The following is a 17,736-nucleotide window of genomic DNA, read 5'->3' as shown; positions in this document are numbered from 1 at the left end:
ATGAACAACTATGGAGCTGACTGGCTTCAGTTTGTTCTAGCCAGTCAGAGAAGGTAATGTTTGCATGTTCTGATGGAGAAGCACATTCATCTTGGGATGGGTTGTAAGTCAGCTGTTGTAACGTGTGACACTGTGCTTAGGTGTGCTGGTAAAAATGTTATCATCAGCTTTCAATGGAAAACAGTGATTCAGATAATGATGAGAACAAGTGTAAATAATGTTTCCAAAATTTCGTCAATTTTTATTACTTTCTTGACAGGATAAAAAATTCTGCATTGCATGTTATGCAGTCATAATTTCAAACCTCAGATAACTGAATGTTGGTGAACTGTGTAATACTGAATGCTCACACTAACACTTGGTAAGCACTGTTAAAATTTGATTGATTGAGGGGGTTACGGGACTGTTTAAACTTTCAAAACATTTACTGCCGTTATAAACTGCAGATCTTTAGAAAGCAGGTCACAAATTGTATACTTATGCTAGCAATACTGAGAGAATGTGCTATATGTGTGAATGTGATAGTGCAAACTGCTATATCTGAGGGTAGTTGGGTATCAGTGTGCATGTCACTGAGTTCCAGTAGAATGGAGAAATGGAGGAAGGTGCCAGGTGGGAGAGCTGCCAGTGGAAGAATAACCCAAGTGAAAATGCAAATAAAATGTGACAGACAGACTGCAGACAAGGTAAAAGATCAGGACAAGGACTAACAACCTGGACAACAACGAGGCACTACGCAGTCACCTCCACAGCGATAATATGGCCAGGGGAGAGGCAAATCCATGGTGCAACCAGAGAGCGTAACCAGATGAAAAGCAAAGTAGTTATCAAGTGGGCCTAGTAGAGTGAAAATAGACCCAGAAGTATCAAGCACAAGCACTGAACTGACTGGCTCTGTGCTGGGTGGCCTCCTGTATACTGGCCGTGTGGATCGGTATGTGCCCTTTAACAGCTATCAAAGTGCATCTCCTCTGACGGGCATTTCTACATCTGCTGCACCTGATACCAGATCCCTCCTCTCAAAACAGATGCATATGGGTGGAAATGCCACAGACAGTGCCAGGAGGATGGAAAGGAGGTATGGTTGAAGACCTGGACTCCTCGATTGCCAGTTGTGGGAAGGAAGGGTGGATAGCAATGTCCATAATGACATCACTGCAGATGAAGAAGGCTGTGCTTGGTGTGCCTCTGAGGTGCTGGCCCATGGGCCTCATGGTCACTGGAAGGTGGAGGGGGAGTGGGCAGCGGTAGGTATACCACCTGTGCTTGTGGCTGGAGCTGGCTGTGGTGGAGACTCACATTGGCATGGTGCGATATATACTCAAAACAAAGTGAGGGCCAAGGCAGTGGCAGAGGATCAGACAGCCTTCTTCATCTGTTGCTTAAAGTTCCAAATGATATGTTCTGCTTTACCTTTTGAGGAAAGATGTAATGAGCCAAGGCTGTGAGGGTGGCGTCGGCCGTGGTAGACGCCATGCGTACAACATACAGTTACTCTGAGTAGGCATCCACGAAGAGCTATCGCATCAACCCTAATGTAACCAACTCGGACAGCAAGTTATCACAACTGTCTGAAATTGATCCATAATTGCCCCCCACCGGTGATGGCACTGTGAGTGGCAGCCACGAGACAAATGCCGGGACGAAGCTATGCCCTCGAAGCGATTGCCACATCGTCTGGTGGGGTCTCATGGCTGTCCTGCTCAGTATAAGTGAGCGTTCTGCCAGGAACGGCTGTTCTCGTTGGTGCTCTGTATGATCCACATATTACATTGGCTGCCATGTGATGAGAACTACCAACTTGGACCTGGACTACTCTCAGACTGTGAGATTCTTTACTTGTTCACCATTCGTATATCCAATGAATAGGGAAAAATGAGTGTCAGGAAGTGTAAACCCCATTGGACCCAATAAATAGGCTTGTAAAGTCGAGGTGGATGCAGTTTGAGGGACGATGGGGTAAAGGCCAGGGTGTAAATGACTGTGAGGACGCTGCTTGGTGCCAAGCACACACCATGCTGCCATTCTCTCAATGTCACTATCAATAGCTGGCCAATCCACATACTGGCAAGCCAATGCCTTAATGTGGGACATCAAGGTGCAGCAAGCTCAAGACGTGTCACTGCAATTTGGCTGGAATCACAACCCAATGCGTGTCAATCTCAGTATTCAAGAGAATGATGTCATCGACAACTGAACACCTATGAGAAATGTGTTTCCAGGGTTTGAACTCGGTTGACAATCGGCAGGTGAGGCAGGGTAACCAGCCATGGGTCACATGTCATAGAACCTGCCACAGTGTGGGATTGCAGCATGTGGCAGTGGCGACACGTGTGGCTGTAATGGTGAAACTGTCCAACATATGTTATCATGCAGTATCAACTTGGTTGCAGAGGCCCTCACATTGGTAGAAAACAGGGTCCAGGCCAGAGGGTAGGCTCAACATGGAATCGGAGTTGGAATGTTGTGCTGCAGAATTAAACCGGATGGTAAAATTATATGCACTCAGGAGCAATGCCCAGTACCAGAAGTATCCAGCCGTTCACTCCGGGAGGGTGGATTGTGGCTCGAATAATGTAACCAAGAGCTTAAATCCTTAATTAGAGAGAAATTCACCTCAAAAAGGTAGACATGAAATATTTTAACCCAAATACTACTGCCAGTGCCTCCTTTTCGATCTGTGAGTAGTTTCACTGTGCAGAGGTCACACATGCAATTGGCTGCTCAGAGTCATCCTCTGATTTTTACAAGTGAAGTGGCCCAGATTTCATAGTTCAATAACTCCAGCAGCATGTATATGTCCAGTTCCTGCTTCATTATAGTACATAAGCCCACTGAAGTGCATCTGACATGGTAGAAATGATGCATGGCATTCAGCCAACATGTGATGTGCTTCTGAAAATCTGAGGCTCAGTTCAACTCCAGCTTTAATAAAGATGCAAAAGTCAAGCAAATATTGTCTAGTTCCTGTAAAGGGACTGCATTAGATACAACCTTGACTTTGCCAGAGGTGAAAAATCCAAACAGTGTAAAGGCGTTGAGACCAAAAATATTATTAGCCAATGGGTGGCCGACAACAAGTAATGTAATGAGCGCTGTAACATTTTTGTAGGCTGCCATGACCAAGAACTGCCCATGAAGGGGAATATAACTGTCCTCTTAGGTCACCAAATGCCAGAAGGATGGAGACAACTCAAGCATGCCCAGTTGTGCATACGTTGAGAGACTCGTCAATGAGATGGTCACCCCTGTGTCCGCCTAAAAATAGACATCCTCATTATAAATGTGGAACCTTGAGAAATAACATCTGCATGAAAGGGTCATCCAGCAGGACTACTAACTGCAGCACATGTAGTGTCCTAATATCATCATGGGGGTGTGATAGGAGCAGGTTGTGTGGGCATGACACACTGACTGAAGCTGCTCCTCTTTGCCATGAAGCATACAGGACTTCCAGCAATGTGGACAGTCTGCCTGGAAGTAAGCGGGAAAACACTGTGCGGCCGAAAGGAGCAGCCCTCATGATCTGTGGCGAGGCATGACCAGAGGCTCAGATGCCACAGAAATGTCAGACACAACAAATCACGAAGATGCTGCCTGGGAGCTGTCCTACACCTGTGGTGCAAAGAGTAAAGCGTGTGGAGTTGCGTCGATCGCCGCAACATGTAGCCTTGCCATGAGTCGTTCATTAGCTGCCTGTGTGATTTTAAATGTGTGTGCAATGTGCAAAATGTCCTCCAACAAGGGGTTATCTAGTTTCAGCACCGCAGTGCAGACCTCCGGATGTTGTGCAAGGTTCTGCAGTTGAGACCCTACATGTCAGTGACTCAGATGTGTGTGACTGTCCCAGTTGTTTATATTATTGCTGGAACTTGAGTCTGGAGGCAACCACATGATACCTGTGGGAATAGTAATTAATCAACAGAATGCAGATCTCTGGCAAAAAAGAGCACAACAAAGTCTGACAGAGGGGCCAACTCTCGGAGCAGAAAGACGTTCCCTCTCATCCCGTGCGGTAAGTCTCCCCTGACTAGTGGTTATGGGTGACTTTCCTGAAATCTACGCGTTTTTCTAGCCTAGACCTCTCCAGTCCTTTTCCTTCACCCTCCTCTTCCTTCCTCTTCAACCTTTCTTCTGTAGAAGGAGCCACTGGCTCTGAAAGCTTGCCAATTGCAACCGCCTTTTATGTGTGTGTTCTGCCACCGCTTGGTGAGTAGATTTTTTATCTATCCAGTTAAATTATTTCTCTGAACTGAGTATTCCTGAACTGTCATACATGAATGATACTGACAATGAAGATACATATTAATATTTTTGTTTAAAAGTTAAACAGCACAAAGTGTAAGTGGAAGTGCTTCGCTTACTTTATACACATGATTGTCTCTAAGTATACCATCATTAATACATACATTTGTGAAGCTGTGAGCTCTTCATGGGATTCTCACAAAATAAATTTAAAAATGTAGCTACACATGATCAACAATTATGAAATTTATTTTGTTTTCTTCTTTTAGCCAACGTACCATGTGAAAGCTCCAAAGCCTCTTTGGCTGCACTCATCTCAGCCTGTTGAATACTATGTCCAGAAGCCTTCGCAAGCCGCTCGCCTCGAAAATAAACAGCTACTGTATAAACTCGAGTATTAGTTGGGCCTTTGCATTCAATTACTCTGAAAAAGGAAGAGTAAAATAGAATATATGACCACTGCTTCTCTTAAAAAACAATACATACGCAAAAATAAGATTTCTCGTTAAGCAGATCAAACAAAACAGTGTGATATATTTGAAACATTCAATTCTGTGAATGAAAAGTTCACAATTGCAGCAGAAAATGTTTTGTTGTTCATAAACTTTATTAAACGTGGTTCACAGAAAGAACAAAAGACTTAACATTCAAGCTATAAGCCAAATAATGAGTTACGCCAGCTATTATGTTTTTGTAATTGATAACCCTATTCAATAACTTAATTTTTTTCCAGTATATTCATCTATCATTATACAAAGTGTGTCCAGAAAGTAAGAGCACTGAGTCTCTAATGCTCAAAGTGCTTCTTTTCTTCCATCAAAGTTAGCAGCATTGAGTTCATGGACAAGGTATTGGCAACAGAATGTATGCTTGTTTGTCTCAGTCGATTGGAAACTCTTGTCATTAGTGCTACGCTGACAAGATTGTGTGTATTCCAAATCCCTTCACCTGCAACGCATGAAGCATAATTCAATTTCTTCTTGCAAAGGAAAATGTGTCTCACTCCAGATTATTAGCAAAATCAAAACTTTTTATTAGGATAAACAATATTAATATGTACAAATGTTGTTGTGGGTTTAGAAGTGGTGAAACAGATATTCATGATGAACAACGAGTAGGCATCTCTCATGTGTGACTGATGAGATTCTACATTGAATTTTTGTGCCAGGGGGAAACAATGTTGTGCCGTACTGTGAAACTCTAAAAAAGTATGGAAGATGATACAGTACAAAAGAAGGGGAATGTTGACAGAGGGAGTGTGCTTGCTGCATGACAATGCACATCCATCACCACAAAGTTAATCTCAGAATGAATACATTCACAGTTTTGGCCTACTTAGCTTTCTGAGACATTAAAACCTCTGATGATGTCTCCAGCATTGGCAGAATAAACATTAGGTGGAGAATTATGCCTTGGACCAAGGCCTAAAGCCCATACAACAGCAGTGTCACAAAGTTATTCTTGGATTCATTTGGTTGGGATATCATGAACCATGGACCTCGCCGTTGGTGGGGAGGCTTGCGTGCCTCAGCGATACAGATGGCCATACCGTAGGTGCAACCACAATGGAGGGGTATCTGTTGAGAGGCCAGACAAACGTGTGGTTCCTGAAGAGGGGCAGCAGTCTTTTCAGTAGTAGCAGGGGCAACAGTCTGGATGACTGACTGATCTGGCCTTGTAACACTAACCAAAACGGCCTTGCTGTGCTGGTACTGCGAATGGCAGAAAGCAAGGGGAAACTACAGCCGTAATTTTTCCCGAGGGCATGCAGCTTAGCTGGATGGCTAAATGATGATGGCGTCCTCTTGGGTAAAATACTCCGGAGGTAAAATAGTCCCCCATTCGGATCTCCAGGTGGGGACTATTCAAGAGGACGTCATTATCAGGAGAAAGAAAATCAGCGTTCTACAGATCGGAGCATGGAATGTCAGATCCCTTAATTGGGCAGGTAGTTTAGAAAATTTAAAAAGGGAAATGGATAGGTTAAAGTTAGATATAGTGGGAATTAGTGAAGTTTAGTGGCAGGAGGAACAAGACTTTTGGTCAGGTGAATACAGGGTTATAAATACAAAATCAAATAGGGGTAATGCAGGAGTAGGTTTAATAATGAATAAAAAAATAGGAGAGCGGGTAAGCTACTACAAACAGCATAGTGAACACATTATTGTGACCAAGATAGACATGAAGCCCACACCTACTACAGTAGTAAAAGTTTATATGCCAACTAGCTCTGCAGATGATGAAAAAATTGATGAAATGTATGATGAGATAAAAGATATTATTCAGGTAGTGAAGGGAGACGAAAATTTAATAGTCATGGGTGACTGGAATTCAATAGTAGGAAAAGGGAGAGAAGGAAACATAGTAGGTGAATATGGATTGGGGGTAAGAAATGAAAGAGGAGGCCATCTGGTAGAATTTTGCACAGAGCATAACTTAATCATAGCTAACACTTGGTTCAAGAATCATAAAAGAAGGTTGTACACATGGAAGAATCCTGGAGATACTAGAAAGTATCAGATACATTATATAATGATAAGACAGAGATTTAGGAACCAGGTTTTAAATTGTAAGACATTTCCAGGGGTAGATGTGGACTCTGACACAATCTATTGGTTATGAACTATAGATTAAAACTGAAGAAACTGCAAAAAGGTGGGAACTTAAGAAGATGGGACCTGGATAAACTGACTAAACCAGAGGTTGTACAGAGTTTCAAAGTGAGCATAAGGGAACAATTGTCACGAATGGGGGAAAGAAATACAGTAGAAGAAGAATGGGTAGCTCTGAGGGATGAAGTAGTGAAGGCAGCAGAGGCTCAAGTAGTTAAAAAGATGAGGGGTAGTAGAAATCCTTGAGTAACAGAAGAAATATTGAATTTAATTGATGAAAGGAGAAAATTTAAAAATGCAGTAAATGAAGCACGCAAAAAGGAATACAAACATCTCAAAAATGAGATTGACAGGAAGTGCCAAATGGTTAAGCAGGGATGGCTAGAGGACAAATGTAAGGCTGTAGAGGCTTATCTCACTAGGGGTAAGATAGATACTGCCTACAGGAAAATTAAAGAGACATTTGGAGAAAAGAGAAACACTTGTATGAATATCAAGAGCTCAGAAGGAAACCCACTTCTAAGCAAAGAAGGGAAAGCAGAAAGGTGGAAGAAGTATACAGAGGGTCTATACATGGGCGATGTATTTGAGGACAATATTATGGAAATGGAAGAGGATGTAGATGAAGATGAAATGGGAGATACGATACTGCGTGAAGAGTTTGACAGAGCACTGAAAGACCTAAGTCGAAACAAGGCCCCGGGAGTAGACAACATTCCATTAGAACTACTGACAGCCTTGGGAGAGTCAGTCCTGACAAAACTCTACCATCTAGTGAGCAAGATGTATGAGACAGGCGAAATACCCTCAGACTTAAAGAAGAATACAATAATTCCAATCCCAAAGAAAGTAGGTGTTGACAGATGCGGAAATTACTGAACTATCAGTTTAATAAGTCACAGCTGCAAAATACTAACACAAATTCTTTACAGATGAATGGAAAAACTGGTAGAAGCCGATCTCGGGTATGGTCAGTTTGGATTCCGTAGAAATATTGGAACACATGAGGCAATACTGACTCTACGACTTATCTCAGAAGAAAGATTAAGGAAAGGCAAAGCTATGTTTCTAGCATTTATAGACTTAGAGAAAGCTTTTGACAATGTTGACTGGAATACTTTCTTTCCAATTCTAAGTGTGGCAGGGGTAAAATACAGGGAGCAAAAGGCTATTTACAATTTGTACAGAAACCAGATGGCAGTTATAAGAGTCGAGGGGCATGAAAGGGAAGCAGTGGTTGGGAAGGGAGTGAGACAGGGTTCTAGCCTCTTCCCGATGTTATTCAATCTGTATATTGAGCAAGCAGTAAAGGAAACAAAAGAAAAATTCGGAGTAGGTATTAAAATCCATGGAGAAGAAATAAAAACACTGAGGTTCGCCAATGACATTGTAATTCTGTCAGAGACAGCAAAGGACTTGGAAGAGCAGTTGAATGGAATGGACAGTGTCTTGGAAAGAGGATATAGGATGAACAATAACAAAAGCAAAACGAGGATAATGGAATGTAGTTGAATTAAGTCGGGTGATGCTGAGGGAATTAGATTAGGAAATGAGACACTTAAAGTAGTAAAGGAGTTTTGCTATTTGGGGAGCAAAACAACTGATGATGGTCGAAGTACAGAGGATATTTGTATGGAGTGTAGCCATGTCTGAAAGTGAAACATGGATGATAAATAGTTTGGACAAGAAGAGAGTAGAAGCTTTTAGAAATGTGGTGTTACAGAAGAATGCTGAAGATTAGATGGGTAGATCACATAACTAATGAGGAGGTATTGAATAGAATTGGGGAGAAAAGGAGTTTGTGGCACAACTTGACAAGAAGAAATGACCGGTTGGTAGGACATGTTCTGAGGCATCAAGGGGTCACAAATTTAGCATTGGAGGGCAGCGCAGAGGGTAAAAATCATAGAGGGAGACCAAGAGATGAATACACTAAGCACATTCAGAAGAATGTAGGTTGCAGTAAGTACTGGGAGATGAAGAAGCTTGCACAGGATAGAGTAGCAGGGGGAGCTGCATCAAACCAGTCTCAGGACTGAAGACCACAACAACAACAACAACAACAACAACAAGCCTGACCACAGCACTGAACATGCAGCATTTGTTTGGCTTTTCAACACTCAGAAGTTGTTTAAATGGGGAAAAAGTTTTTCCCTACTGACGATGAGGTACGGACTGCTGTCAAACAATGGGCCACAAAGGTGTGGATGACATCTTGGGTGAAGGCATCAGAAGCCCAACTTTGGCGCACACAGTGCACTGGGAATGAATACAGGTATGTCAAAAAATAATGTTTACTGTAGATATTTAAAAATCAAGTTTAGCAGAAATATACTGCTTTTTGATTTTTAAACAAATGAGTACTCTTAAGTTTTGGACATTCTTCATACTTACTGCTATATAAAACAATTTACTAAACAAAATATTTTTGAGATTTCAGCTTGCATATACTCATTACCTGAAGTGCTTATGTTTCACTCATGTTATAACATTTATTTTTGTTCAAGTGGTAAATTATTTGTTCTCTAGACACTTCTTAATATGTAAGCAGTGACCATTTTAACTGTCATGGCAAAGTGTCAGAAATATAAAGCTTCCTAACAGATTATAACAATGAAAACAATCAGTTTTTGACAAAATAAATTAATTGGATGGATAAAAGTCTACTCACTCAGCAACAGCAGAACATACACATAAAAGAAGGCTATAATCAGGCAAGCTTTCGACACCAGTGGCTGGTTGAAGGGTTGAAGGGGAAGGAAGAGGGGTGAAGGAAATGGACTGGAGAGGTCTAGGAAAAGGGGTAGATTTTGGGAAAGTCACCCAGAACTGCGGGTTAGGAATTTACCAGATGGGATGAGAAGGAAAGACTGTGTTGGGGACTGTATCGGATGAGATTTGAAAACTTGAGAGGTTAAAGGTAGAAGAAAGGGCAATATCCAAAACAGGGATAATTGCTTAAACAATGAGTTAGTAAGAGTGAGAAGCTAAGTGCATTGTATGTAACAGAGGCGGGAAGGGGCGGTGAAAAATAAATGGGTAAGACAATAAGAGATGCAGAAAACTAAAATGGAATGAAGAAAAGAGTAATTACTGTGAAGAAAGGCAGAGATGGAAGAAATTAACATCAATTATGGCCACATAGGTGGCAAGAACCAAGGACATGTTGTAGCGGTAGTTCCCACCTGCAGAGTACTGAGAAACTGGTGTCTGGGGGAAAAATCCAGCTGGTGTGTGTGATGAAACAGGCTCTGAGGTCATGATTGTCATGTTGTAGAGCATGCCCTGCAATAGGATATTGCATGTTGCCAGTATACATCCTCTGCCTATGCCCATTCATCCTAATTGATAATTTGGTGGTAGTCATGTGATGTAAAAGGTTGAAAAGTGTTTACAAAAATTGTTCAAATGGCTCTAAGCACTATGGGACGTAACATCTGAGGTCATCAGTCCCCCAGACTTAGAACTACTTAAACCTAACCAACCAAAGGACATCACACACATCCATGCCTGAGGCAGGATTCGAACCTGTGACCGTAGCAGCAGGGTGGTTCCAGACTGAAGTGCCTAGAACCGCTCGGCCACAGCGGCCGGCCGAACAGTGTTTACATAAAAGCTGGTATATGATATGTGTTGTTTCGCAGGTGGCTCTCCCTTTGATAGTATATGTTTTGCCAGTTAAAGGGATGGTACAGATGGTGGTAGGAGGATGCATAGAGCAAGTCTTATAGCAGGGATGGTCACAGGGTTTTTTTTTTTTTTTTTTTTTTGTCACATAGAGGGCGTTCCAAGCCCTGTCACACCGATGTCTGCTCAACAGGTGCATGTAAACAGCAGCCTCAGCTTATGTGATTGCTCTAAGCTTGTTGTGCCTACCAATTTTAATTGTATATTACAGGTATGTTCCTACCAACTGTTATGTTCATATGCAAGTGTGATTTCTGTTTTATACTCTCTGATCGTTATGAGAAATTTTTAACTTCTAGCACTGAGGATGGTCACTAAGTGACTGAAAATCGATTTTGCGGATAATAAAACAAAAAATACAATCAATGCTGATTCTCCTTCCAAGAATGGATCTTGTTTCAGGGCATGATTTTAGGAAGTCATGGCCTTGTCGAAGTAACTGATTAACAAATTACAGACCAGGATAATACTGAGAGACCAGTGGTGTGCTCTGAAGCTGTTTTTTGCAAAGGTCAGTAGGACCGGGATTGGATGTGATGGCCCTGGAAATCTGCTTTTGAACTAGGATGGTGGGGTAATTATATCCAGTGAAGGCTGAGGTAAGAATGGTGGTGCATTGCTGTAAAGAGTCTGCGTCCAAACAAATATGTTTGCCTTGAATGCCAAGGCTGTATGGGAGGGAATGATTGACGTGGAAAGGATGGCAACTGTCAAAATGTAAGTACAGTTGTTTGTTAGTAGGTTTGATTTAGACAGAAATGTGTAGCTATCCTTCGATGAGGGTATCAACTACAAGGAAAGTGGCAAGGGATTTGGCATAGGACAGTGTGAAATTTAATTGGAAGAAGGTATTCAGAGGTTTCGGAAATTTTAACAGGTTAGCCTCACCATGAGCACATATGGTAAAGATGTCATCAATGTATCTAAGCCAAACTAGGGGCTGAAGACTTATGGATCCTAGGAAAGCTGCCTCCAAGCGATCCATGAACAGGTTGGCATAGCAAGAAGCCATCCTGGTTCCCGTGACTGTACCCCTGCACTGTTTGTATGTCTGCCCCTCAAAGGTGAAGTAGCTGTTGGCAAGTATAAAGTCGATTAAGGTGAGTAGGATGGGAGAGCCACCTGTGAAATGATACATGTCATATACCAGGTGTTATGTAAACACTGTTCAGCCTTTTACGTCGGCATGACTACCACCATATTTTCAATTAGGATAAATGGGCATAGGCAGGGGGTGTATACTGGCAACACACAATATCCTGTTGCAGAGCATACTTTACAACATGATAATTGTGAGCTTGGTGCCTGTTTCACCACATGCACCATCCGGATTCTTCCTCCAGACACCAGTTTCTCAGAACTCCATAGGTGGGAACTATCACTATAACATATCCTCGGTTCTCGCCACCCATTTGGCCTTAACTTATGATAATTTCTTCTGTCTTAGCATTTACTAATAGTAATTACTCTTTTCTTCACTCCCTTTTAGTTTTCTGCATCTTTCATTGTCTTACCCATCTATTTTTCACTGCCCCCCTCCCATCTCTGTTACGTACAATGCACATATCTCTTCACTCTTATTGATTCATGCACAATGTTTAAGCAGTAATCTCTGTTTTGCGTATTACCCTGCCTTCCATCTTTAAGCTCTCTGGTTTTCAAATCTCATTTGATGCAGTCCCCTACAATCAGTCCTTCCTTCTCATCCCATTTGGTAAGTCTCCCCTGACTTGCAGTCCTGGGCGACTTTCCTGAAATCTACCCCTCTTCCTAGACCTCTCCAGTCCTTTTCCTTCACCCCTCTTCCTTCCCTTTCAATCTTTCAGCATGAAGAAGGAGCCACTGGTTCTGAAAGCTTGGCTAATTATAACCTTCTTTTATGTGTGTGTTCTTCCACTGCTTGGTGAGTATATTTTTATCTATCCAATTAATTTATTTCCTAACAGATTAGGCATGTGCCACACACATGAAACTTCCTAACAGATTAAAACTATATGCCAAACCAGGACTTGAATGTGAGATCTTTAACTTTCATGGGCAGTTGCTCTACTGATTGAGCTATCTAAGCACAACTCATGACCCATCTCCACAGCTTTACTTCTGTCAGTGCCTCTGTCAGAATTACATTATTAATTTGTGTGCTCAAAATAACGTGAGATATGATACTATTTGGAGCAGTATGTGAGTGTCTTGTTCTTTTGAACACAGAATTTATTTTTCTGTATACAAACTGTGATGTATCATAATAATTCTAAACTGGCTCTAGCGTGTGAAATGCTCCACAATATTTCTAAGTTTCAGAATCGCACTGTTTCACGATGTGAAATAGTCTTATAATTACACAGCCTTAATGAAAATACAACAAACTAACAACATTTTTGATAATTTAACTAATAGCAAACCTTCAGAACATGTGCAAACTGCAAGTTAAAAACAGATAAAAGACGACTCAACAATTACTTCAACAAAAAAATCTTCATGTATGAAAATAAACAAACACTACATTTACTAACTGCTGTAATTTTATCATTATCTTTTAAAACAAGCTTAAACATATTATCTCTCTCAGAGTAAGACATGCAGCAAAGGCAAAACGTGCATCTCATAGATTTTAAGTGCCTCATCCAAATTAAACATCTTGATGAGATATAAAACAACTTATATGAATGTGTGACGTCTATTCTTTTGGGCATGTCCAAAAGAACAGACATAATTGATTCACCTAGATGCACAACAAATCTACAATCTTCAGTGTGGATGCACACTTTGTTCAAACTCCAGCAGGAATGTAACAATTAACGAGCACAGATTACATGTATGGGGAATGTGGATACGTGACGCTAGGTGGGAATGGGGGTCGGCAAGGAAGCGTGCTGGGATAGTCTGTGCATTTGCGATAAAACACTGTGTCCACATGGTGCAGTGGTTAGCGCAACTGTGTAGTAAGCAGGAGATCCCGGGTTTGAGTCCCACTCCGCCACACATTTTCACTCATCACTGCGCATTCCGCACAAAGTCCCGATGCAGCTGATATCATTAGTTCCTTCTATGTCCTTTCATTTCCTTTCTTCCCCCACCCCCTTTTCCCAGCTTCAATTACATAATAAAACAACTTGTTGACTATTGTCACTGCGACATACAGGGTGTCCATAAAGTCCCTTTACAACTTCAAAATTTTATTACAATGGCAGTTGTTGAAATATTTTAACAAAATTTCTTTTATTGTAATCACTGTTTAAAGTTTTTACACATACTAAAATTTTGTGTTTCAGATACTCTGTTGAGGGAAGGAACTGAACCTCTATAAAATAGCAACTCCTCAAGAGAAGGCACAATGTGTGTCCTGCTTTATTGAGACAAAATTGGATACACAGACTCAACGACACTTCAGAACGAAGTATGGAAGAGATCCATCATCATGCCCTTCAATTCGTGCATGGCACAAAAAATTTTGGGAGACAGGAACAGTGCTGGATAAAGGGAGGAGCGGGCAACCAAGAACATCTGAGGAAAACATTGATTGCATTTTAAACGGCTTCACTCATTCACCTATGAAGTCCATCTGCACTGCTGCCAGACAGTTGCAACTATCATGTTCAACTGTGCATAAGGTCCTCCATAAGAACTTATGGTTGTATGCTTACAAAGTGCAACTGTTACAGACACTCGAGCCAAATGACAAGCCAAAACAGACAGAGTTTACACTCAACATACTGGAATGCCTTTCGGAGGATGAAGCATTCCTCAAGTGAGTTTGCTTCAGTGACAAGGCAACTTTTCATGTTTCTGGGACATTAAACAGACATAATCTGGGGATCTAAACACTCTCAAGTGAGTAGGGAGCTTCACCGGGATAGTCCAAAAGTGAATGTGTGGTGTGGAATTATGTGCAACCAAATAATTGGTCCATTTTTCACCAATGAGACAATTACTGCACATGTTTACCTTGACCTTCTGACCAAATACGTAGCACCACAATTGATTGACTTACAACCAACCATCATTTCCCAGCAAGATGGTGCACCACCACATTGGGGACTGCATGTTCGTTGGTTCCTCAATGAAACATTTCCTGGCACATGGATTGGGAGGGATGGGCCAATTCCTTGGCCACTCGTTCCCCAGATATCACTCCTTTGGACTTTTTTTATGGGGGTATGTAAAAGATACTGTGTATCAAACAAAGATACGGGACATTATTGACTTGAAGCAAAGGTTTCGTAATGCCATTGCAACCACTGATGACACTATGATACAGTGAACATGGCAAGAAATCAAGTACTGTCCTGATGTGCTTTCTGCAACTAAAGGTGCCCATGTAGATGTCTATTAAACACCGTCAAAAAAACTTTTATAAACACTGATTACAATAAAAGAAATGTTGTTAAAATATTTCAACAACTGCCGTTGTAATAAAATTTTGAAGCTGTAAAGGGCCTTTATGGACACCCTGTATATCAGTAAACTAAATTCTCCTGTTGCCACCAAAAAAGAGAGTCCAGGATATGCCTCTACATGTGAAAGGCATGGCAATAAAATACCCCTTTTCTTTACTAGAATCACAGAACAGTTTAAAATGGGAATGGATTCCTTCATTTGATATACTAACTTTCAGTTATTAAGTATTTTTCTCTAAAAGCACTTACTACTCGGCTCACATTTGTATATTGCTGGAAATGGAAACTGTTACATCATAAACACCTCGATGGAACACTACCAAACTCATACTGTTAGTATATCTTTGTCATGGTATATTTTGATCAAAATTTCACTTTTATGGAAGCACATTTTTGGCAAAAAAAAACATTCCTATAGGTGAAGAATGATGTTAATATGTCATGACTACTGGATGTGTCTAATGTTACTGGTCCTTCAACTGGTCATAGTGCAATGACTGCAGACCAAACATGGTGAGTTTTGCTCAGGATGAAAGTATGGCAAGAAGAGTATGCAAAGATCCTTGATGGAGGATTACACCACAACAACATTACAGGATTGTTCGACCAGCTCTGATGACAATAGGTGAAATCCATCCAGAGACTACTGACAGTGCATCAAAGTGAACATTCGGAGACAGATTACTGGCAGCTGTGTTGAGATCTTGAGTTAGTAAGCGTCATTTGATTTAGTATGAGTCATTTATCACCAACACCACAATAGAGACAACAGAGACTTGGGTGGTGTAGAGCCAGTGTGTCAACTGGAACACTGTGTAGCACTCTGTGGTGTCCCGCTTCAGTCTGTGATTGTCAGGTCGATGCCAACATGTCTGAGGATGAACTGGTGAAAAGTCACAGGAGGCAGCTTTTATTCTCGAAACTCATACCTCTCCAATTCCCAGAATCATGGTGTGAGATGCTATTGGATGTGGCAAGAGGACTGATTTGATAATCACTGAAGAGACACTGAATGCTTGCCAGTGTATTGTAAGCATGGTAAACCCTGCTGTCATACTTTTCATGATTAGGGTACTATGTTTTATATTCCAGCAAGATAATACAAGACTTAATACTACAGTTCAATGCAGATGCTTCAAGGAATTTTCAGATCATTGGTAGCCTGCTCATTCTCCTGATTTGTCACCTGTAAAGCATATTTGGGATGTGAAGGGAAGACATATACTTTCATACCAGCCACCAGCTTGCAAGCTTCATGAACTGACACAGCATCTGTTTCAGAGACTGTTCCATGCCACAGAGTGTATTTACGACTTTGGGGTCATATTTCATACAACTTCCAAGTGGAATGAACATTTAATCATTCAATACCTATTATCTGAAGGAAGGCAATGGCAAACCACCTCCACTAGGACCTTGCCTAGTAAAGCGGTGCGGGTCTCCCGCTTCGCTCCCCTACGCTCTGTACAGAAGCATGGGACTTCATTTTTTTTTCACCTATTATGTGAACAAAATTTGATAAATATAAGGCCGGTGATTCATGGCATAACACTTTCCACTCCTGTCACTAAAATCAGAATCTTGTCTATGACAGAAATATATTTAATGTGCTGGTGACAGGCCTGATCGCTCTGAGGATGTTTATGTAGAGACTGGGATCAATGATCATGAAGCCCTAGAAAAATGTTTATGCACCAAAGGAAAACAGTGAACAGTGGAGACTCCTTCGTATAGAAACAATAATGGGAAACTCAACTCCTTTTAAAATAATGCCTGCTGCACTATAGGAATAAAGCAACAAATATACATAAACAAATGTTAACTGAATCTGACTACAAGATAAGAAGGCCTGTAGAACCTTTTGTAGTTTGTTGTATTTTGTCTCAAAACCCTAAGAATTTTTTGTCATATGTAAAGGCTGTCTATATTATATTTGTTGATGAAGTATGCAATGAAGAACTGACCATTAGATTTCATGAGTTATGGACTCATCAGTAGGAGGTGGGGAGTATTGTGCTGTTAATAGAGAAGCAGTAATAGCAGAATGTGCTGGTCAGGGGAGCTCAGTGACTTCGAACTACTGGATATCACCTGAGCAACAAATCCCTTAGGGACATTTCAATTCTTCTAGAGCTGCCCAAAGTAGCTGTTGGTTACATGATTCAACAAATGGTTCAAATGGTTCTGAGCACTATGGGACTTAACATCTGAGGTCATCAGTCCCCAAGAACTTAGAACTACTTAAACCTAACCAACCTAAGGACATCACACACGTCCATGCCTGAGGCAGGATTCGAACCTGCAACTGTAGCGGTCGCGCAGTTCCAGACTGAAGCATCTAGAACAGCTTGGCCACAATGGCCGGCGGTTATATGATTGTGACGTGAAAATGTGAAGGAATAACCACAGCTAAACCAAGACCAGGTAGACACAATGTACTGAAGGAGATGAACTGCTGAACATTCTGAAGGTTGATTGTAAACAATTGCATGAAATCATGAGTTATAAAGTACTACCAGCATCCAGCTAGCACAAATCCCTCAGCATGCTAGCTAACCTCATGTCTGCAGAAATAACTTCAATCCACTACTTAGAAACTGATCCCAACCTTATAATCTTATGTGCTGACAAAGGCTACACCACTGTCAGTTTTAACCACAAGCATTACCTGGCAAAAGGGCTTCATCAGCTGTCAGATTCGTACACCAACAAAACCTGCCACAGTGATCCCATGCCAGAAATCCAGGAGGATCTACAGTCTCTCCTCAAATCCTTAGGCCCATCCCAGAACCTCT

At 41.4% G+C, this 17,736-nt stretch overlaps 1 protein-coding gene across 6 annotated transcripts in view; it reads right to left on the bottom strand.

The window, feature by feature from the left end:
- The window catches only part of LOC124605120 (ribonuclease 3), a 295,599-nt gene that overhangs the window by 90,519 nt on the left and 187,344 nt on the right, over nt 1–17,736 (bottom strand). For all 6 annotated transcript variants that reach the window (XR_006978601.1, XR_006978602.1, XM_047136593.1 and 3 more), the window contains one exon: nt 4,524–4,669. Coding sequence is in view for 4 of the 6 variants with exons in the window: in XM_047136593.1 (XP_046992549.1) it covers nt 4,524–4,669 (146 nt within the window). In the remaining 2 variants the exon portion in view is untranslated. The remainder of the gene's footprint in view (nt 1–4,523; nt 4,670–17,736) is intronic.

The sequence above is a fragment of the Schistocerca americana genome, chromosome 3 (genome assembly GCF_021461395.2).
Source record: "Schistocerca americana isolate TAMUIC-IGC-003095 chromosome 3, iqSchAmer2.1, whole genome shotgun sequence".
Lineage (NCBI taxonomy): Eukaryota > Metazoa > Arthropoda > Insecta > Orthoptera > Acrididae > Schistocerca > Schistocerca americana.
This window is presented reverse-complemented; position numbering and strand designations above follow the sequence as displayed.